Here is a 22,572-nt window from a genome sequence, read left to right as displayed (position 1 = left end):
ATGTAGTTGTGTTTTCTGTATCTTATATTTGTCAAAGCTTCTGCAACCTGGCTGCACACTATCGTTCAGAGCTGTTAATAAATTGTATAGGATTTTGTGCTTATCTTACTGTTATTAACATCTGGATAATTTCTTTCCCTGCCTCTCTCTTTCTCTCATATTTGCGCTCAGTGCAACTGACTTGCATGAAGTGGAGCAAAATGTGTTCAGCTACACTTCAGACCTTGGTAAAAGACCAAGAGCTACAAGAATAAACCGAGTGTAGCTGCAATCCTCAGTGAGAGCTCTGGAGCCAGTGTGCATGGGAACTAGCCCTGTGGTTTAGACTCTTGAACTATTTAAAGCTGCCACGGTCCTTCACTAAATTAATAGAATGGGAGCAAAGCAATTCTGTATTATGTTGTGGTTTAGCCCAGCAGGCAGCTAAACAGCACACAACTGTTTGCTTACTGTCTCCCTAGTGGGATGGGGGAGAGAACCGGAAAAAAGGTAAAATGTGGGCTGAGATAAAGACAGTTTACTAGGACAGAAAAGGAAGGGAAAATAATAAAAATTATAAAAGAATATACAAAACAAGTGATGCACAATACAGTCGCTCACCACCCAGCCAGTCCCTGAGCAGTAGCCACCACCCCCTGGCCAACTCCCCGCCCCCGTTTTATTGTTCAGCATGACGTTCATATGGCCTGGAATATCCCTTTGGCCAGTTTGGGTCAGCTGTCCTGGCTATGCCCCCTCCCAGCTTCTTGTGCTTGCCTTGGCGGGTTTGTGGTAGTGTGATATAGTCAATCTGCCAGACCCCCCATATTTATATTTCAGCCATCGTCCCCCATACCAGAGAGGCTTTAACCGCTTGGCTTTCTTGATTGTAGCGCATGTTTCACATTCATGGATAACCTGTGCGATAGTGTCCATGGTCAAGTCCACCCCTTGAACACAAGCCCATCTATACGTTGCATCACTGCCTTCATGGCCTGAGGTATCATGGGCCCACTGAGCTATAAATAATTCACCCTTATGGACTCTGTCCTAGCCAAAACCAGGAGATGTTGTCAAACATATTTCTGCTCGAAAGGTAAATAAATGAACTGCCAGATTACTGTGGGGATTCTAGAAGATGGATTCATTTGTATTTCTTGTCTCCTTTTTCTTTACATCTGCAAGCAACCCAGTTGTTCTAGATTGCTGGTTCAAGAGAAATAATACATTTGGTTTTGAAGAGAAACCTTGGCAAAAATTGAATGAAAGGATTTGAACTATTTACCTTTTTCCATTGTCATTATTTTTGTATTGACTACAGGTGCTCATTTTTGAAGAAAGAGGGAAAAATATTAGCAGCATGAGAGGTCTCATGGATGTAAAATGTTCCCTATTTTCTGTGTATTTCCTTTTCAAAGGCTGTACTTGCAGAGTCTTAGATTCTCATTGCTTTCTGAAATAATTTTCCCCAATTCTTCATACATGTGACAAAGCTCTTGAAGAGAGACTTACCCCCCCAGGTGCCATCCTGTCTGGGCCTCTGCGGCTGCCTGACCCCTCGGCAGATAGAGGCCTCAGGCATGCAGCTGCCTAACTGGGTCCAGGTGAGCCTTGTTAGGTCTAGAGGTCTAAGAAGAGGTTTTCGGGTTTCTAATTTTATTTGTTTAAAGAGGAGCTGTGGGCTGCCTTGAGATATTGGGGAAACCACAGCAGTGGAGTGGACTGCTCACAGCAGGCCGAGAAGGGTTATTTGGAGATGCGAGGGCTGGCTTGTGGAAGTTTTCTCTCTTGAAGTTTCATAATTGGTGAGTTTTGTAAAGGCAGCGAGTTTGCCTTAGGCATAAACTAAATCTAGACAGCCTTTGATGAATCAAAGTCAGTCTATAAATTAATATTTATATATGAATAGTCACATTGTTATATCTGGGATAGGTGCGCTTCGTAGTTCAAAACAAGCCCCTTCTCACCAGAAGGGTAATCAGCTCTGTGGTCAGGGGCTGTTTTCCTGAGGTGGAGGGGTATTTTTAATTTTTATTTTTACATGTTGCAATAGGAAGGCAGTGCTCCAAGCTACCTTCCGCTGCAGAAAACCTAAGAAAATAAAAAGTAATTGCATAAAAATCTCTGAATTGTGACATGTTGAAAATGTCATTACTGAAGGTGATCAATAGGCTCGTTAAGATGTTAGTTCTGACTAAAGGAAACCTTGGTTGTACTTAATTCAATGTGACAACTTTAAAATCACGCAGGGTTTAAAATATTTTATTAAAAACGAGATTTTATTAAAAACCTCATGTTTAAAATGAGATTCCCTTACTTCAAAGATAATTTAAAATTACTTCTGTCCTTTTTAGCTTTGCTTTTTCTTGGTTTAAAAAAAAATAAAAATCACAAATCTGTGAGATGGGCCTGTAAATTAATTTTCCCTGTAAACCTCACAGCTGGTGGCAGAGTTCAGTGCTTACAGTGCCCTTTATCCAGTCATCTGGTGGACAGAACTGTCACCTCTAGCTTTTGGGGCAATTAGTGAAGCAGTTTGTTTAGGTACCAAACTATAATGAAACTTTTTTTCTGCTTATGTTACTGCAAATGTCAGGGTTACAATAAAGTTACCAACTAGGTTAAAATTACATGTGGATGGTGTTAATTTTGTGTAAAGTTTTGACTCATTACTCTCCTTCTTTGATGAGAACAATAACAATGTATGTAGTTCTTCGTTCACAAGCTTATCTGTTTTATTACAAATCAGTTGGGTAAGATTATACAGAAAGACTTATACAATGCCCTTAATTTCAGTCACCTTTTCTGACTACTATACTAGAAAGGCTTCGCTGTCATTATTACTAACCTGTAAAGGTTAGGTTTGTAGTGTGCGGTACCAGTGGCAGAAGTATTAGCTTGCAATCATGACAAAAGCAAAGGGGAAACAGGGAAAGACACCTGGATTTTCAACTATGCAGAGAGAAAATTGGTTTTGTTTTCTCACTTAGGGCCTCATTTCTCTGATGCAGTTCTCAGTGAAACAGATTGACAGAGAAATATGAAAAGGGTTATAGAGCTTTCCTGCCAATATGTAGATGTTGTGAAGATTAACTAAATTATGTTTATTGTATGCTGCCTGGAAAACCTTAGATGTAGTAAATGAACTGTTCAGCAAAAATGCTTCAGCAGATCTGCCATGGATGTCTCCGCCTTGCTCTAAGCATCAAATAAAATTGATTAAAGAGGATAAAATATTTGCCATTCCTTTTCCACAAAACAGATTCTAGATAAACTTCCTGTTAGTTTTAAAATACTTACTTCTTGGTCATCTTCAAAGTGAATTGGTCTTTCTGTCTTTTTCTTTGTGTTGTCAGGTTGACAGTAGGCTTGATAGCACTTGGGACTCAAGAGAAAAGACTGTGGCCTTCAGCTTTGATTACTGCTACTGGTCAGTTGATCCCGAAGATCCAAAGCATGCATCTCAGGAAATGGTAAGTGATGCTGTTCTTCAGGTCTGTGTTCCCATCCTGTTTTTTCCTTTATAATCACAAGAGATTGAGACATAGGATACATGAATTTTCATTTTCTTTTCTGTGCCCATCTTTTTCTTATTTTTGCAATACCACAGTACTCAGTTCTGTTGTCTTAAGTAGGTGTAGTAGGACTTCAATACCCTTGTTTGTCAAGTAATGCATGCTTTCATTAGATATGTTAACTTTGGTAGTGATAATTAATTGTGATGATCTGAGGCCTCTAGCTTAGCAATGAAAATTGGGCAGGGGGTGGGGATCAGGTTCTAGAGGGAGAAAGGTCTGAAGTAAAAGGAAGAGTGTTGAGGTGATTCTGCTGAGAGAATCAACAGTGAAGTAATCAAGTCTTTAAATAACAGTAGTAAATTTTACTTATACTATCTTGTTCTGAGCACTTTTCCTTGATAGAGCATCAGAAATCTAATCTGAATCTATCTAATGGAGACTCTTCCTATCCTGAAGATCCAAGGTTTGATTGATTAAGAAAGAAGGTTGAAGGATTCGGTATTAAAATAGGGTATGATTACAAATTTTTGCTAATAAACAAGGAATTATTAAATCTACCGCAAATAAATATAATGCACAGCAAAGCTATCCAAAGATTTCATTATGCATGCATATGGTCACATATGTGAGCATTAAAATAAATTTTTACTGCTGTTCTGTTTTCAGAATTGTATAATTTCATTTTTGTCTGTTGACAGTACAGTTGTTACTGAAATTTCAATGTGTATAATTGTGGTGTTTTTCACGGAAAGTATCACTTAAGACTGGGCTAGTCCTGTGAAATTTGTATTTCTGCTAGTGATTAGCACAGGATTGTTTTACTTTTGGGAGTCAATATTTGAAAAACTATCAAATTTGGCGATTACCAGAACTATAGGTGAAATTCTTGACTGTGCTCCATTTCCTCCTTGGTGCAGCAGTGTGGGAGAAGTTTTGAGAACTTGTGAAGTGTATTTAGTGTTTAAAAAAGAAAGTCGTCTTTCTAAAACACTCAGCACTAGTGAAACTTCTGTTTTAGGGATTACAAATAACAAATCATTAAATGTTGAAGTGTTGGAGTTCTGCCCTACCTCTCATATTGTCCTACTTGCTTATTTTGATTTTGTGTTCTTTGTCAGTTTTTCTCATAATACACTTAGAAGCATGCTGCTTAGAATTGTTGACGATACAGTTGGCTTTCTAGCTGAAATGGTTTAGCAGATGAAATGTTGATAAATACAGACTGCCAAATCAGTTTTATCTCTACTTGGTATGAAAAATTATCAGAACTGCCAAATGGAAAATATAAATATTGGCTACAAAGTGTAAATTTTTGTTCTTGTTATTAAATACATCTGCAATTGAGAAAGAATGTAAAGTGCAATATAAACAGTGCAGCTTCCTTGCTGGGGCTGAGTAGGTATTTCAGACACTGTGGAGAGCCTTGTGTTATCATACAATACAGTTTTATCCAATAAAAACACTGAGCGGAAAACGTGAACTCCCTGGCCATAGAAAATTAAATAATGGGCCATAGTTTCCTTACTCATGCCTGATGCTGGCTGAAAGAACATCCATGTAACTGTTGGGTTATTGAGCCTAGACAGACATCTTTCATGACTTAAGAAAGGTTTAAAGATAGACTGGTGCTTTGAAAGGCCTGGAGTCATAGCTGAATGTCTTGGGCTTTTTACCTGTCTTGGTGATTGTAGAACCAGTAAAGCATGCTTTAAACGTCCTTGAGAAGAGAGCTGCTGGAATACTACAACCTTACCATACTTTTGTGCATTTGTCTGTCCCCTTACACTGTATGAATGAAACTTATTGTACTAATTCCATGTTTTGATTCATTACTTCAGTGCTGAGCTTGAAGTTTCTAAGCTTCTGTACAGCAACGAGGCTATCAGCAGGCAAAGGAGATTCGGTAACACTGTCATCTAGTAAAAGCTTTCTTTCATGAGCTGACCTTGGATTACTTTTTTCTTGAAGATGTCCTGCCAACTGTTATCATACGTGATTGGTGTATTGGTTCAGGATGAAAAGTAGTATCTGCCTTCAGGTTCATTTTTGTAGAATGCTGTCTTTTAGTAAGCTGTCTTTTTTGTCCTCTGGACGGACATGCAAAAATTAAGTTTTAACAGTTTCTTCAGTTGTTAAAGATTCTGTGACCATAAAGCAATTGTGGGAGGGCTGCAAATTGTACTGGTTAGGTAAAAATATGGTTTTTAAAATGCAGATCTGCTTCTCTGAACACTTCTTACAGTTTCTTCCAGATGTTAGCATTGTTCACTTCAGGTTCTCATCCCTTGCATTCCAGAGATGACTACAGCTAATGCATTTTATTCCCTATATATTTTGATCATATACTTCACAAGTACTTGTGACAGGCTTAAGTCAGACATGTGTAAGTACTTTCAAATGGTTGAATGAAAAGTTTGGATTTATTGTTCTGTTTATCAAAATGGTGCTTTCTCTGCCACACCTGTATTCTACTTGTATTTGCCAAAATGGGAACATGTTGCCCACCTTGTTTATTTTTCCTAATACATTCATTTTAATATTTCTTCTACTGCTTTTTTTTTTAATTTAAAAAAAAGGTAGGGAAGGTATTTTTTTCACTTTAATTTGGGGAGAGCAGACCTTCAGTGCAGTAAACTGAAGAGGAACTGAACTGATTTAGTAAAATCTGCAATGCCTGTGTGACAGATGATACACCTTTACTCTTTTTTTTTTTTTAAACATTTTCTTTAGGGCTGAATTTAAAAAGTAATTCTCACTTCATGATATATACAAACTTTCTTGACTGGCGTTACATAAATAATGTAAGCCTCCTCATACCTTTGAAGATAAAGTTTCCTAAATTAAAAACAAAGCTGATTTTTGACTACTGAAAGAAGAACCCATTGCTCTCGATGTCTGGGAAATGGGCTTCTTAGCAGAGATAACCTGTTGGATAGTGGTTGGTTTTGGAAGAGGTTTCAGGTGCAAGTAGATAGTATTTGACTGTTATTCAAAATTATTCTCTCATTTAAAACATTTGAGGAACTGAATATTAGCCAGAGTTCTGTTGTCTTTATTTCTCTCTTAAGTGGGGTGAAACATGAAGCCATACAGTGTTTCTAATGATGAGCCAGTAATTTATAAGCTTAATGTAGAAGTCTAATAGTAGTGGTCTGAATTCTTAGTCTTCCTTTAAAAGTTACATAAATTCTTGTAAGAATGTAAGATTTTTTTTTAATAGTTCAGTTGTGCAAGAATTATGTTTATTTTCCAAATAAGCTGAATGCCAAATTTTACAATGTGACATCTGTTTTTTAGGTGGCCAGTTTAAGATGCTTGGGTCTGTTGCTTTTGTTTTCTCACTGGGTAGTTGAATACTTCATGTTGATAGAGATGAGTTTTTTACCTGCTTTCACAGACAGCTTTTCTTTCCAAAGGGGAGTCTACCTTCTCTTTTTAAAGACTTTTTTTTTTTTTAAGTGGATTTGTTGGTGCACAAACAGAATAGAGGAATCAAGAAATACACTAAGTGAATGGTCACTGGCTAAACCAACCAGAGCTACCAGCCACTATAAAGGAAAAAGGAAAGGAAACATGTGCTAAGTATGGAGAGATGACCTAGGCACTAGGCAGAGAGAAAGAAACTGAGCATGAAAAAATTGTGTGGGATCAGAGAAAGAACAGGTAAATAAATATTAATTCAGGACAGGGGCAGAACATGTCATGGGCAAAATATGAATTGAGAAATGAAAGGAAATTCTAAAACATTACAGGCATTTAAGAGAAAAAGGTCATGCATGGTTCTTCTGCAATTTGCTACATGCATTTACCATGGTTATGAAGTAGGGAATGGTTTTCCAAACCATCACTGTCAAGATGCAGTTATACTCTTAAACAAAAACCAGAAGAGAATACCACCACCAAACAAAAACCAACCAAACAAAAAAACCCACAAGAAACTGTAATACTTCTGGTGATGTTCCTTTTCCTGCCATTTTTGAGACAAACTTGATTTTTCTGTGTGCCATGTTGCTGCGGAATTAGTTTAGACTTGCAGAGGGAGAATGCTGAGTGTCTGCACCTGGGCTTTACTGCTTGCCTACAGTGAAGTAGTTTCACCATGTCTCCCTGCATTCTTGTATTAAAGATTTTTTTGGGAGGTGAATTTGGTACTATACAAAACCTTCTTTAGTAAAGGGGGACATTTTGTGTAGAAGTGACTATTGCTTCCTTCTCTTCCACCTCCTTCCTCCACAGACGTCTTCAGGAAGCTGTGTGTAGTTCAGGATTGTTTTCCAAAGACAATGTTGGAAATCCATCACTCATTGTATAACTATGGGATTATCCTTTAATAGAGATTCATGACATATTTCCATTTTGCAGTAAAAATATTGTGTGATAATGATATTGTAATGATATTTAGGGTTATAATTTTTATTCTTATAGGCCGATTCAAGCTTGTTGGTTGAATATGATAGTTAATATGTAGGTGCTTTGGGACCTTTATAATTGTCCTGCAAACAAACATCTAAATTTAAACTTAAATAATTTTTGTCTGGCATAGAACAGTTTGTTTTAATATTTTGAGTTTCCTCTGTAAAACCTAAAGTAGCTCTTAATAAATCTTTCCTCAAATCTGTTTTAGCTCCACCAAGTAAAGCAAAATGTTTAAAACAGTCGCAAAAGTTAAGTAAATGCTCATTTAAATCCCATTGACAAAAAATTAGCTTGATCTAATGCAAGTGCAGTTAAACAAAATCTTAAGGGTATTCTGCACAAGACTATTCTTAAGGCTACAGGAACACATGCAAGTGTTAAGTATTCTTGTAACTGATTGTTACAGTTTCAGTCCTCAGCTTCCCTCCAGCCATCCTACCCATCCGGTTATTGTGCATGCACAGTAACTGCGGTGGGCAGACTGACCCACAGGATGTACAAGCAGGTATTTACACACAGCAGTTGCCATAGATAGCTGATGTGTGGCAATCTGTTCCTTTTGATAAGAGGAGTACAACTCATGACTAATAGGCTTTGAATGGTAATATTGAGTGAAATCCAGAGAATTGCTTAAGTGCCCAACTTGCACTGATTTCAGTGGGATCCAAGTCTCCCTTCTAGAGATTTTTCTAGATCTCAAGATTAGTTTTTATACCTCAGTGCCTCAGTTAAATGGAGATGATAATGTTTATAACAGAAATCGTAATTTAAACTTTAGAATTTTTGCCTCAGGCTTTCAAAAGAATGAAATAACTGATATTGATATTGTTCAAGGAATTTCACACTTCTGGGCTTGACTTGATAACAATTTTATTTTGGTTTGGCATAGTGTATTAGGTTTATGCAGGTATGAATATTCCTTCAGTGCCTCTCAGAAAATAATAACTTTCAGTAATGCTGTGGCTCTTATTGGACTTTCTAAGATGCAATCATAAAAGCACTCAACCAAAAAGGCCATGATCAAACAAAAAGATGACTGTCTTTGAGATAAATCTAAGAAATATGAGAGTGCACAGAGGCTGTTGTAAACAGCTGAGTGATGATATACTCTTGCATCTTTTTCCCTTAAAGATTGCATTGTCTTTTTTATGAGAAGTGGCTGCCTATCAAAAACAAACAAACAAAAAAATCTTTGTTTCAAGATTTCATGTGGATTTTCCTGTATGTGGAGGTTGCACTGTGATGTGCCACCTGTGAAAAGTATTCTCTTAAAAAATCAGGATGGTTTTACAGTGAGAAAGCAGTACGGGTATGAAAACAAGTCTTACTGCAAATGTCAGTAACTGCTCCTAATTTCTTGACCTTCTCACCCCCTACCCTCCCATTCTTCAGCACTGGCTTACTAATGTAAGTGAAAGAGTAACTGTGACTCTTTGTTGTGTGCACCTCTATTGTGCATTTGAACCATTGAGGGGTTTACAAGACTGTTCAAATGCAAGGTATTACATTAAATACTGTTTATTTCTAAACTTGTTATATAAAGTGGTACAGGTTCTCTTTGCCTGTCTGTGCATTGTAAACGTGTGCTAGGAAGAATTCCTTTCCATTCCAAGCATGTTATCTAATTATTTCTATCTTTGTTTATAAATATGTTCATTGGGAAGATTGGGGTTTATTCTTTTCTCTGAAGGCAGAAATGGGGGTTACTGATGGCTCATTTGAGTGAACATGAAAATCTGTAAACAGATTTTTCCATTTCTTAGTTGTTTCAAAAGTACCATAATTGCTTTTCATCATATTTGACTTCCCAGCATAGTTGGGTTTTATACTACCTCCAGATAAGAAAAATAGTTGGGAGAAGGGGCAGATGGGCAGATTATTTTCTTACCTCCTTGTCAGAGTGTAACTGAAAAGCAAATAGAAGAAGAAACAGATATGTTTTATTTTAAAATGCAAGAGCTTCAGTATAGGTTTGTTTTTGGAGGGGTTTGTTTGTTTGTTCTAAACTTTTTCAATTAACATGTAAAAAAGTTACACAACAGTATTGTTTGGAAGCAAAGCATTGCTACATACTTTCCAACCCTTCATCAAACTAAGTCACTGTACTTGCTTCTCTTTTTTTTTTTTTTAAAAAAAAAAAAGCAAACACTGATGCTTCTGAAGAACTCTGAGAGAACTTCCCTTTCTAAGCTGAGTTTGTAACACTTCCATGCCTCCATACATTCCCTGTGAGATTCAAGTTTTCAGTTGTCTTGTGAATTCTCAAGACATTCAAAATCTGTTATGTGGCATATGTGCTTAATTCTAAAAATTATAACATAATAAAGCTCTTTCTCCCTCTTTCTGTTTTCACACTTCCCTTGCCTTTGTCTTGGAGTAAAAGGAGAGAGAAAGGAGGAGGCAATGGCTGTGGGTGTAAATGGCATTTTCGCATGAAATATTTGAAAAGCAGTAAACATTCCATCCACAAGATTTTTTTCTCCAACCCAGAGTGAGACAGAAGTGAAAAGGAGAGTGTGCTATAAGAAAAAGACTTTTTGTGCAATAGTTGGATCAGTATATAATAGATTATGAGGGAGGGAGGGAAACCACCATGAGTGCATGCTATATATCTGCCAGAAACACAGCTGCTGTGTTCAGTTCATGATCAAGTAAGGTCATTCTTTCTGGCTATACCAAGATTTCTTTGCAGAAAACTTCTCTGGGAATTATTGTGAATAATTGCAAACTTCAAAGCAGGCTTCAGTGGAAGACAAAAAAGAATCAAGTTGATTTTCAATTTACCATGCGTAACATTAAAACCATTGTATTCTGGGGAGACAAAAATTTGTTTTAAATGAATGAGGCATTGAGTTAATTGATAGAAATAATTATATAGTCTTATACATTCATATGCAATTATAATGCAGGTACATTTCAAATATGAAGCTTAAAGAGGAGTACACAAGAAAGGATTAAGCTGAATATTGGTAACAAGTTAAGAGAAATCAATAAACTGTTTCACAAATCGTGAAATGACATTTGCCAACTCTTCAATTTCCTAGTGCTCATACACACTCATTTTGTTACCCTGATAGGCACTGACTGTTGCTTATTAGATACACAGAGCACATTCTTTACAATAGGCAAGCAGTATAATTCACTAAATATTGAAAGGATCTCTAAGTTTATTCATCAACTTAGAAGAAAAAGAGAATAACAAGTTCTTTGGCTTGCCAGTTGTCGTGCATGTTGCAGTGAACCTGCACATTCGTAGTCAGCATTACTTCTGTAAACCTTGTGATTTTTGTGTGTCGCACAAGTAAAAACAAAAACTTGGTACTGGTGACCTGCAAATTTTCTGAAGTAACTTGGCAGCCTATGTTTATTTGGAAGGATAATTTTTTTTTTTTTTAAATTAATGTCTAGTGATGGCCATGTATTAAAAAAAAAAAAATCTGTTACGTATTTGTTAATTTTTCTTTCTTACTTGCAGATGAACATTTAGTTTAAATTCCTCTGTGTAATTACACCACAGTCTTTCCTCCATGCTCATAAAGTAGTGATAATTTTTTCTTCTTTTAATCTGAGAACCATTCCTTACTCTTTCTGCTTTGCGAACAGGTTCTGTTCTTCATCTGCAAGTATTTGTACAGCCTGGCTGGACACAGAATGGAAGGTCATATTCATGGTGCTTCCAAGGTAGCAGATTGATCCAAAATTAGTTTTTAATGTGGATTGATTTTTCTACAGTCTTAGCAATGTTGTGTGAATAGCTTCAGTTGGACTGGTCTTTTGGGAACTGAAATTACTGAAAAATTAGTCTGAACTTCAACTAAGCCTCCAAGATCATAGTGATCTGTGAGTTCTGTAGTCACAGGATGGAGGGATGCTGGTAGACTTTTAGTAGGAGACTGGGCCAGGTTTAGGGCTTTTATTTTATGGGTTGGGGGTTTATTTGTTTTTAGCAGGTAGCTGGTTTATGAAACATTTTGTTGGGCAGGACTGTGCTAATATTGAATAGTGAGATACTTTAGAGCTGTGATCAAGTTCAACATAGCCATTTTGTTTATTTCTGAAAATGTGCCATATTTCTGACATGTTGCAGCCATGAGATTGGACTTGCATAAGTGACTACAGTCTGAAAAACTTAAATAATATGCAGGTGTCCTGTATCACTGTTTATTAAAGTGTTTGGTACGAATTGTTTCTTTATATTATAGCAAAAACCAGCCCTTCCCTTTTTTATAGATTTGTGCTGGCTTTATTTATCTTGACTAGTAGCTAACTTTTATATTTTTAACTAAGATGATATGCTTCAGAGATGTGTGTGTGGCCTTGAACGCAAACTGAATGAGTCATCCTTTTGGCTGGATCTGAGCACCTGCATGTTGACTCCCAATTCTGTTTTGTTCTTAATCAACAAAAAGTCTGCCCTTGGGAGTTCATATGTGAAAAGCCAAATTAGTATCTCTGTTCAGTTGTGGCATTTCTGCTAAAGTAGATTCTGTTGGCAGTCCTCCTAAATTGCATAAGAAAGAGTGAAGATGAATAAAATTAATTCAGTCTAGAAACATTTACAATAGTCTCGGCACATCAAAATAAAACTTCTGAGTGTCAATTTAGGGTTCCTTACCCATAGCTGTACATACTATTATGGATAGGTTCTCATTCTTTATAACTTCAGTGTTGTAATGTCAGGACGTCCTCCGCTGGAGCAGGGGAGATGATGTTCTGTATCTTAGATTGGCAAATGTATTTTAAAGTATGTCTTACCAGACTATATCATTGTCACATTAAATAGTTGATTAATAAGTTTTTGAATGGACTGTTTGAATCAGTCCTTGCTGGATAGGTTATACTCCCGAAATGCTGAATGGCAATGAATGATTTCCTTTTTTTTTTTTCTCTGTGTGTGTGCGCCTGTAAGGATTGACTTACTTTCAAATTATATGTGTTAACTTTAAGATAGGTCTCAACTTCTTCTCTGCTGTTATTGCAAATGTCTTCCAGTCTAAATTTTCAGACATACGTCTCCTGCATGCATGCATACATCTTTAATAGCGTATACATGAATTGTGTCATGGATGCTGTGTGCCTTTATGGTATTGTTGGCAGATTTTGTTATGAAGAAAGGAGTCTGTCTCTAAAGAGTATATGCCTCATCCCATTTGACAGACCTACATACAAACCATCTGGTTTGAAAAATTAATCTAAGGACCTGTGAGGATCCAGCCCAGAATTACGTAATTTGGCCTTCCTCATTTTCACTGTATTTATAGGGGTTTTATTTTATTATTATTATTATTTCTTAGAGGTGAGTAGCTTGACATCAGTGGATGAGGAAAGCCTGCTCTAGTTAGCATCGGCAAAGCAGAGATAGAGAATTGTAAGGGGTTATTTATTCAATTTAAAGTAGGCATACTTTCAGGGATGTTATATTTGTACTTCATATGTGGTTTTGAAAAAGAACTGTCCACCTCTCTAGAACTTTATTTCATTTGGAACATGACTAAAAAGACGAGCTCAAATTACTGGTGCAAGACTGCTTTATGCCTTTTGTTTTGGTAGCTTAAGTTTTCTGAGACCATAAATATTTTGCAAGTTTTGCCCAGATCTATTGATTTTTAGTAAGAGATCTTTCAAGTTATGTATAAATTCAACTTCAGCAAAGCAACATCCAGAAAAGAACCAACTGCTTTGAAGGAGAACGGAACAGGAGGAGACACGTCTTATCTTGTGTTTAGGTTTTGCTGAGCGTGTTCTGTTACGATAGCAGAAAATGGATTTGAGTAACTGCTCGTAGACAAACTATTTTTGGCTAGAACAACAATGTTGAAAGTGTCATGGGTAATACTTTTTGTTATCTGCATTGTGGAAGAGTGAGATTTCCTGATGGATTTTAAAATCTCCCGGAGCAATGATTCCCAGTCTTTTGAGGCAAACCCTATTGGAGCTATCTATGACCTTCACAGTAAAGACCACAATATTAATTTTGCCACATGACCAATAAATGTAACCTGAGCACTTGGAAGTATGATCAAAAGAGCTTCTTTATATAGTGCCCTGAAAGCAAAGGGATATCCCTTTGGAACAGGAGAGGTTGCATCTACGATTTTCATCTGCAGAAAAGTGCTCCTTTAGCTGTTGGCATTGTGATCCACACACCTGGGCTTGCCTCACTTGAGCTTTGGGCTTCTGCACTCCCTCTTACGGATCATCTGCAGGACCTTCTTGTACATAGACAATGTTACTGCTGGTGGTGGGTAACTCAGGCTACCCTGCGTCGTACATGTCCTGCATGAAGTCATCATGCTGCTCTAGTAAGAGACTAGAGTGCTCTAAGGACATTTCAGTCTATCCTATTTTGATGCTCTTAGTTGTATCCTGTTTCTTAATGACTGAAAGTAATGGCTAGAGTAGTTCATGAATGACTATTTTTTTTTTTTGCTGCATGTTGTAACCAGTTTCCTAATAGAACACAAGTTTTGTTTTGAAATGTGTGAGTGTCAGAATGCAATGACCTTCTCATTAGCTAAACAAAATGTGAAACCTATGTGCATTTATCTTTTTTTTTTTTTCTGGTTTTCATTTTTATTAGAACCAAGAGCTTTTTTTATAGCTGCTTTGAAATAGGAAAAAAGGCAGAATCATGTTAAAGATCTAGAGAGAGTTGATATAAATTTGTCATTGAATCAGTGAGGTTCTTCTCATATTCCAGCACTTACTTTCAAATTCCAATCAAGTGAAAGGGTTTGGTGGAGCTAGTTAGCATTTTAAAGCCAAAAATCATCTCACTGCTGCAACGATTGGGAAATGTTCTAGTCTGCAATCTGAGGCTGTTACTTGTTCCTCTTTAATCTTTTGATGGCTAACATTGTTACATCTCTCTGTTATTTTTAGTGTGTCTTGTAGCTCTAAACCAAGAAATTGCCACTGAATTTTCAGGTCACGTTCAGAAAATTAGCAGCTGCCTTGATTCCTATAGATGGAGAACGAGATAATTGAAATCCTGGTCTTAAGTAGCTTTTGATATTTTTAACTTAAACTCGAATTAAGCAGACACTCAAAAGAACTGCCAATGCCTTAAAGATACATTTAGTCTGAAAAAAAGATTTCAGATGGTTGAAAAAATTTGCTTCGAGCTCTTCATGGTGTCCTCCTTTACATTGTTCCTGTGTGTTTTGACTCTGCTTGGTGCAGCACAATGCTTTTATTGTCTCGCATCCTACTGCATGTCATTTGCATAAATTTATTGCTTGTTACAGTACATGGAATGTAATACATTTCTATTCCATTTCTTACGAATGTCATTGGCATGTCGAGTTGAAAGAGAGAGCAAAAGAGATCAGAAGGTCATCTTTTGCTCCTCATTTTATTAACCTGGAGTTGATGCTTTTTTTTCTTCATAGCAAACTGAGGCTGTATCCGTAGAAGTAGATAAAATGGCTCCATTTAATGCCAGGGAATATTCCCTGAGCACTGCATCTTGGTGATCTAGGCTGCTAAATTGTTAGAGTCATTCCTGGTACTGTTTGGGCTGGTATAGCTTGTACTTCTTGTAACAGTTTCTAGGCACAGTCCAGGAACTGGCAGGGACCGTGACCATTCCTGACTGGCAGTTTGCATGTGGCCACCCTGCTTTGGCAGTATGAACACAGGCTGGTCTGTGCCACATGGGCTGGGCATGTTTAAATTGCTGGTGCTGCAGCTGTGATTGTATGGTCCTGTCAGAAATGCATGTAGCACTGTTCGGACTCTGATACCAAAGTGCTTTTGCAAGTGACTAGAAGTTATCACCTGGAGAAAGGAGAACATTTTTCAGACATATGCCTCCGCCTGTGTCTTCTCATCATTGTGGGACAAAAAAAAAAATCACATTTTATGTTGGTGTTGTATGTGACTGCATCTTTGTGGGGTAGAAGATAACCTGCGGTGCATAACCAGCAGTGGACCTAAAGCTGTGATGGGAGCTGGCTGAAGAGTTCTGCTCTCAGCAGAGGAATTAGGAGTGGAGAGTTAATTGTGGGGGCTAAAATTTGTTCCATGTAGTTTAGTACTTTTGTTTTAATGGCTATGCTTCATACTAAGTATCAAGTTTTTGGTTTTTTGGTTTGTGTTTTTTTGTTTTGTTTTGCTTTTGATATGCTGTTCACCAGATGTCTAGCAGCACTCACATTGCAATGTTTTCTGAGGCTGATACAGTTGGGAAAGAATCTGTAGCCCCTCTTACAGCTAGACTCTATAAATCCTTTTCCTGTAGGCCAGGCATTGAGAGCCCTTGCAGCTTTTGTTTTAAAGATCGATTTACCATTAGAGCTGGTTCTGTACAGCACACCTGCACTGTGAGTTTTGTACATTTATTCACTGATTCAGGCACCTGACATCACGTCTCAGAACATGAGGACACGATCTTTAGCATATCTGTGCAATGTCAGGCATCTCTGAAGATTTCTACAGTTTTCTACTTTCCTTCTGTATTGTTCCTTTCTCCTGATGGTGGTTTTTGCTACTGTTACAGATACAGAAGTATTTTTCAGACTCTCTCCTTTTTGCCTAAAGAAAATGGGGATAGGAGGCAGGAAGAGAGATGAGGCAAAAATAGAACAGAATTAACATATTTGAGGTAGTGAATGGCTGCTATTTTAAATGCTTAAGAAACATTAATAAGAACTAAAAGGCTAGGCAGGGCACAGAGACAATTTGTCGCTTGAGGGAAAGAGAATATTCATGAGCTCCTTTTTTGTTCTTCTAAGACCTAGCTGTAAGAAAATGTTACATAAGCTCAGGCTGCAAGGTAAGTCCTTGCAACCATTTCCATCACAGGCACAGTGTTGCAGGTATTCTGCTTAACCTTTTCTGAGAAGACAGAAAATGCTGAAGTAGCTCCGCAAAGAATAGACCCCTCCTCCCAATTTTCCTTCCAGAAGGAATGACATGAGTTGTAAGCTGCTTCTAATATATAAAAAAAAGTATTGTTACTATCTACCAAAAGGTTTTTAGACTTGATAAATTTATTAGCAGCATAAGCACCGATACCTTTATTTGCAAAGCATCAACAAAATTTACTTTCAATTCACCATGCAGTTAGCAACTGTATAATGTTATTAATGAGGCAGCATGAGATATACACCTTTATTTTCAGAAATAATCCACATAGGAGCTGGATTATGTTTTCAATAGACTTGGCTGAAATATTTTCATGCAAAGTGTTCTCTTGTTGAGTTTAAAATGGTTAAACTTAGTTAAAACTTGTGGCATACAAAAAGTTATCTATGCTACACTTCCTAAACAACCCAAAAACTACGCAGTTCATGTATATTGCTTTTTTCCAATAAAAATTCATATAGTTTTTTTACAGTCTTTTAAATGGGAAAATCTGTATTAGTGATTTGCTAGAATTGTACATGCAGTATATTCAAAATGAAGATGGCAGTTAGTGAGTAAGGAAAAGTCTTGAAATAATGAAATTATTAATGACATTTAAAATAAAGACATGAAATAATGTCATTTTAAAATATTTTGCCATAATCTTAACTATTTTTTTCCTGTTGTTACATACCTTAGAATAAAATGAAACTTAACAGAAGATAATTTATAAAAATGAGGAAAGGGACCCAGGGACAAAAATTATTTGATAATGGAAATCTGGAGGAAAAAATTATATGCACATAATAATAATAAAAAAAAGTATGCTTTTAAAAATCCTTTTCAAGCCAGGCTTTGACTTTTTAAAAATGGTTGAGGGACTACTATAAAATGAAGTGTTACAAGTGAAATGCTACAGTTTGTACATAGCGCTGTGCTACTTTAACCTGTTAGTGCAGCTTTAATCAAAGCTGGTAGACATTTTTTAAAACAAAGAATTTGCAGATGCTGGGACTTTTTTTTTTTTTTGAGCACAGCAGATGTTTCTGCTGTAAATCATTACACTGAAAGAGAGAAGCCTAAGCTGAATTCCCTTGGAGATAGACGGTTGTCTTAAACAGAATGGCTGTCTGAAAATCACCCAGCAACTTCAGCATGTGGTCATTATAGTCAATACTCTTTTGAAACAGAAACAATATTCTCTAATAATTGAATTTCCAGTTAGGTCAGTGATGCAACTGTTCTCTGTCTAAAAGAGAAAATAGTGGAAGTGGAAATATAGATGGTTAGGTTGTTGTATTCCAGTACATCCTTAGGTTGTGTGTAAACCTGTCTTTTTCTGAATCAATTTATCATAAGATGACAGTTGTATTAAAAAAGAGCTAAGGGACATATATTTAAAATGTATTGATTTGACATATGCTCAATACCATAAACTTATTTTGGGACAGAACTCTTAGGCAATCAAATGTGTTGCTCTCAATGTTTTTAGGAATTTTTTTTTTTTTTTTTTTTGTGTCCCAGAAAGCATCATGTCTGAGAGGGGAACTCCAGCATTGTCTTCACGGGAAATGTCTTGTCATAATATTATGAAGAAATTTTGTTGACAGTTTGCCAAAGGGTCTTTGTTCATCTTGGTAGTACCAAAGATTTGGTTTATTACTGGCCTTGTAATGATACAGAAATATGTGACCTTAATTGGGACTTGGTAATTCCCTGGTTCTGATGCCTGTTTGTTCTCTCATCTTAAGCAGATCTGGATGTTTTTCTGTTTGAAAATGTGTGGCATTATATTTTGCTTTATTTGGGCTGGTTGATTTCTTAGATATTTTATAACTACTTTTAAAATATTTTTACAAGTGATGCGAAACCAGCTTGCTTTTTGCTTTCTGTCTAGTTAAGCAAAGGTACTATGAAGCACTGAGCTATCTTCATAGTATGCCTTGCCTGGTTTTGAGGTTGGTGTGATATAGAGTGAGTGGGGAAGAGAAGGATGGTATAAAGAAGTAGTTAGGTCCAGCCTAAGTAATTTCTGTCACTAGGAGAGCAAAATTAGAAGAAACTGATAGTCCCTGCAGCCTTTTTAATGTAACGTTTCTAATTAGGTGAGCTGTGACTGTTTGTTGCACCTTTGGCTGTTAATATGCAGCCCTCAGGACTTGTAAGCTGGAAATGAACAGAGGCCGCTGAGCTGGTAAAAGAGCGGAATTAACAATTTACTCAACCACTAGTCCTGGCAAACTTTGTTGTTAATATATTGTTGAGAATAAGAAGCCAAGAGCTCTCTCTGTGAACTCATAAGTGACCTTAAATTACCTCCTTTTGTTTGGATTCTCCCGGAAACTGCTAAAACCATATAAATTTAGAAAGGACTTTTTTTCCTGAGGATCTTGTACAGCTCCAAACCATTTTTATTTTTTTAAGTTATGGGACATACTGTAGACAGCATTCTTTTTTTTTTTTTTAAATGCAATAAAAAAAAACCAAAACATGAAACTTGGGGAAAAAAAAAACCAAACATGAAAACACTGCAAGTATCTTTGAAGAGCTGAACCACAGTCAAGAAACTTGCTTGGGGATTTGGCTGCTGGTTCTTGATCTTCTCAATAAACACTGAAGTGATATCTGAATTCATACAAGTTTGTGGATTTTCCCTTCACTTCCTTTTTGTGGAAGTCAGCTGCACATTTAGCCCTCTGAGCAGTCAGGTAGGTGTTTCAAAACACAGGTGTAAAAATAGTTCCATTGCTGTCAAGGGCTTTACTCAGTGGAAACATCATTGTTGTATTGCTGTTCCCTGTTTATTGCAGGGGTGTTGGACTAGATGACCTTTAAAGGTCATCTAAATACCCAGACTATTCTATGATTGTATGTATGTCCCTGGGCCTGTGAGAATAGTGAGATCCCTCCCATGTGAACCATGCTTAGTGAAGATAACTTCTTGTAAGTGTGGGATGAAACCCTGCATGTATATGCAGGTAGGGTTGATGGAGTATCTGTTTCTCAACCTGTTCTTTTGGCAATAAGCCCTGCACATATTCTAAACACTGGCCAAACTTTCCTATCAGAAGGCATTCACTTTTAGTTTAAGCAAACAAGCAACAGGAAAAGAAAAAATCTCTCTAATGATTCAAACAGATATAGCCCTAAGTTTATTGCCTGAAACTAGCGGGAATACATTAATCTACTTTTTTTTTTTTTTTTTCCTGTGAAAGGCAAAAGTACAAGTGACTGCTGTTTATTACTAATAAGTGTGCTTTGAACCTTCTCATCTCTCCAGTTATGGAGACATAATTCCTTTCAAATATAGAGACTTCTGTCTTAAAGTGGCAACACTTCTGATTTGTATAGTAACATCATAAACAGAGTTGTTTACAGATGACCTGAATTGCTTTATTAACAAAAAAATACTGCTACAACTTGCTTAATATCCCAAATTATAAACAAAATATATGTCTGTGTTGTATTACGGAGTCAGGTTAAAAGTTGGTTCTTCCTTTAATACATCTCTAACAACTTGAGTCAAAGGATTTGTTTTTCACCAGCTGAATTTGATGAGACAACCAGTGCACCAGAGTAAGAAAACGTGGTAAGCCGCTCCTTTCTTTGCTTAACTGCTGCTGCTTGCTGCATGCAAAATATAGATTCTTCAATCCCAACCTTGGCAGGTAAGACTGCATTTACTTGCACACTTAAAGGGAAACAAATTATTGCAAGAAATCTGAAGCCCCTTTTTACATACGCTGCTAATAATACAATTGAGTATAAAGTGGAAAATTTTATAGTAGTTGCTTTTTATTTGGTTTTTAATGTTCTGAACTTGGACAGTGAAAAATCAGTTTAAAAATGAAACTGTTCAAGTAACTTTCATTGCTGCATTTTTGTACCTTTTAAAGTCTAAAGGGAATATTTTTTTGGTGTGTCAGTTTTCAGTGGAACTCAAAATCAATACTTTTGGGCTTACAGTTTTTCAAGAAGATTTGGCCTTTTATTTATTTATTTATTATTTATTCCTGGAGGTATTTAAAAGACCTGTAGACGTGGTGCTTAGGGACACGGTTTAGTGGGGTACTTGGCAGTGTTAGGTTTACAGTTGGACTTGATGATCTTAAAGGTCTTTTCCAACCTAAATGATTCTATGATTAGCTTATATAATTTATATAGATGAAACTTAAGACACACTTTATATTGAAACAGTTCATGTGTATTTTTCCAACAGCTGTCATAATTGTAATTGTCAAAAACTGAAATTTGAGGTGCGATTGAGACCAGGCACTAGTGAACTCCATGAGTGCTTGCAAGATTCATCCAGATTAAACAATGCCAAATACAGGAAATTTAATTTCAGAAGCATGAAGTGAAGCCTATCAGTTTTGGGTACTGTTGAAATTCAGTTGTTGCTGATAGCTTTACAAATGGAATCTGCTTTGTAGAATTTCTACTTGTAATTATAAAGAATTGTTGATAGAAATCAGTATTTTCAATGTCTTGTCGTCCCTTTTGCTTCATTTTTACTTTCTTCTGGCAATGCTGTCTTTTCTATGAAGGTGAAGAAATGAGCTTATTGCTAGTAAAGTATATTTTTATAGGCTTAAGAATTGTTTTCCAGTGTAGTAATTTTAAGTGCTGATGATCTAATAGCAAAGGTATCAACTTGAATTAGCTGATAGATGAAAAGAGAATACCCATTTCCAGCTGAAGGGGAAAAAAAGAAGAAATCTAATCTCCATAATGTCATTGTGCTGTTGTCTGAGTTTTACAGATGATTGTTAGCCCTTACTAAATTACTGAAAAATTTGGATCACTTTTTTTCTCCCGCCTCCTTGTAATAGAGTCAAGGAACAATCTTTTTTCCATCTCCATCCTCTGTCTTCTCACAAAATTAATGGGCAGTTATTTTCAGACACACAGCTGAGAATTGATATTTGTCCCTGCTGCCTTAAACAATAAAACTTACTAATTTTATGTTGTTTTTCTTTCCTTTCCTTTCACATGGAATCACAGACATCCGCTAATGACCTGGGATCCTAGCCAAGAGCTAGCAGTGGTGGGAGAAAATGCAGGATATTTATAACTTCATTATAATCCATTATTTATTCCTTGCTCTTTTCATTGCAAGAGAGATACAATTCAGTGTGTGTGTGTGTGTATATATACAAACAAACCAACTGACAACTCGCACAGTATTTATTTTGCTCATTTGCAGAGGATATCAGTAAAACTGTTCTGCTTTTTTTGACTTTTTTTTGTTTTGTTTTGGTAGACATTCAGGCGCAGATAATCGTGATATCACAACATTTAAAGTGACAAATTACATTATTTTTCTGGCACGAAGTAATATCTGAGCTAGGGGAGTGGGATGTCTAAAACATTCTCTGGTCCTGGTGGAGCAAAATAGTGTGACTGTAGAGAATATTGTGCTGCTTATTGCAGCTGTGATAGTACCCTTTGCTAGACCTTTAGAAAAGCTGGGGTTTTTAGTTTCCCCTGTGGATCCATTCTTTCAGTCTGGCTCAGGATTCACTCAGGAGAAACCTTCCTTCGCTGTGTATTGCTGACACTAGCGTAAGTCAGTGTGTCACTATTCTGCGGGTGAAGATGCACAGCACAGAAATGAAATCTGTGCCTCTGACATCCAACCATGCAAACAAGCACCCATATGGGTAGAGCAGCACCCAAACCTGCAGTCCCAGGTGCCTGGGACAGAGAAACAAAAACACTTCGCTGCTTATTAAGTGGCTTGTAGACACAATGTTGCAGGCTGTGTGTAGCTAGCTATTTACTTGAAATTTTCTCCTTCTTTTCCCTAAGA

The 22,572-nt window shown here is 36.7% G+C and overlaps 1 protein-coding gene across 1 annotated transcript in view; it reads left to right on the top strand.

Annotated features, from left to right (window-relative positions):
- STARD9 (StAR related lipid transfer domain containing 9) overlaps window positions 1–22,572 on the top strand; it is a gene marked incomplete at both ends in the record, with an annotated part of 116,016 nt that overhangs the window by 16,922 nt on the left and 76,522 nt on the right. The window contains one exon of the mRNA XM_082001085.1: window positions 3,336–3,452. Coding sequence (XP_081857211.1) covers window positions 3,336–3,452 — 117 coding nt within the window. The remainder of the gene's footprint in view (window positions 1–3,335; window positions 3,453–22,572) is intronic.

This window comes from Phaethon aethereus (genome assembly GCF_964289735.1).
Source record: "Phaethon aethereus genome assembly, chromosome: 5".
Classification (NCBI taxonomy): Eukaryota; Metazoa; Chordata; class Aves; order Phaethontiformes; family Phaethontidae; genus Phaethon; species Phaethon aethereus.
This window is presented reverse-complemented; position numbering and strand designations above follow the sequence as displayed.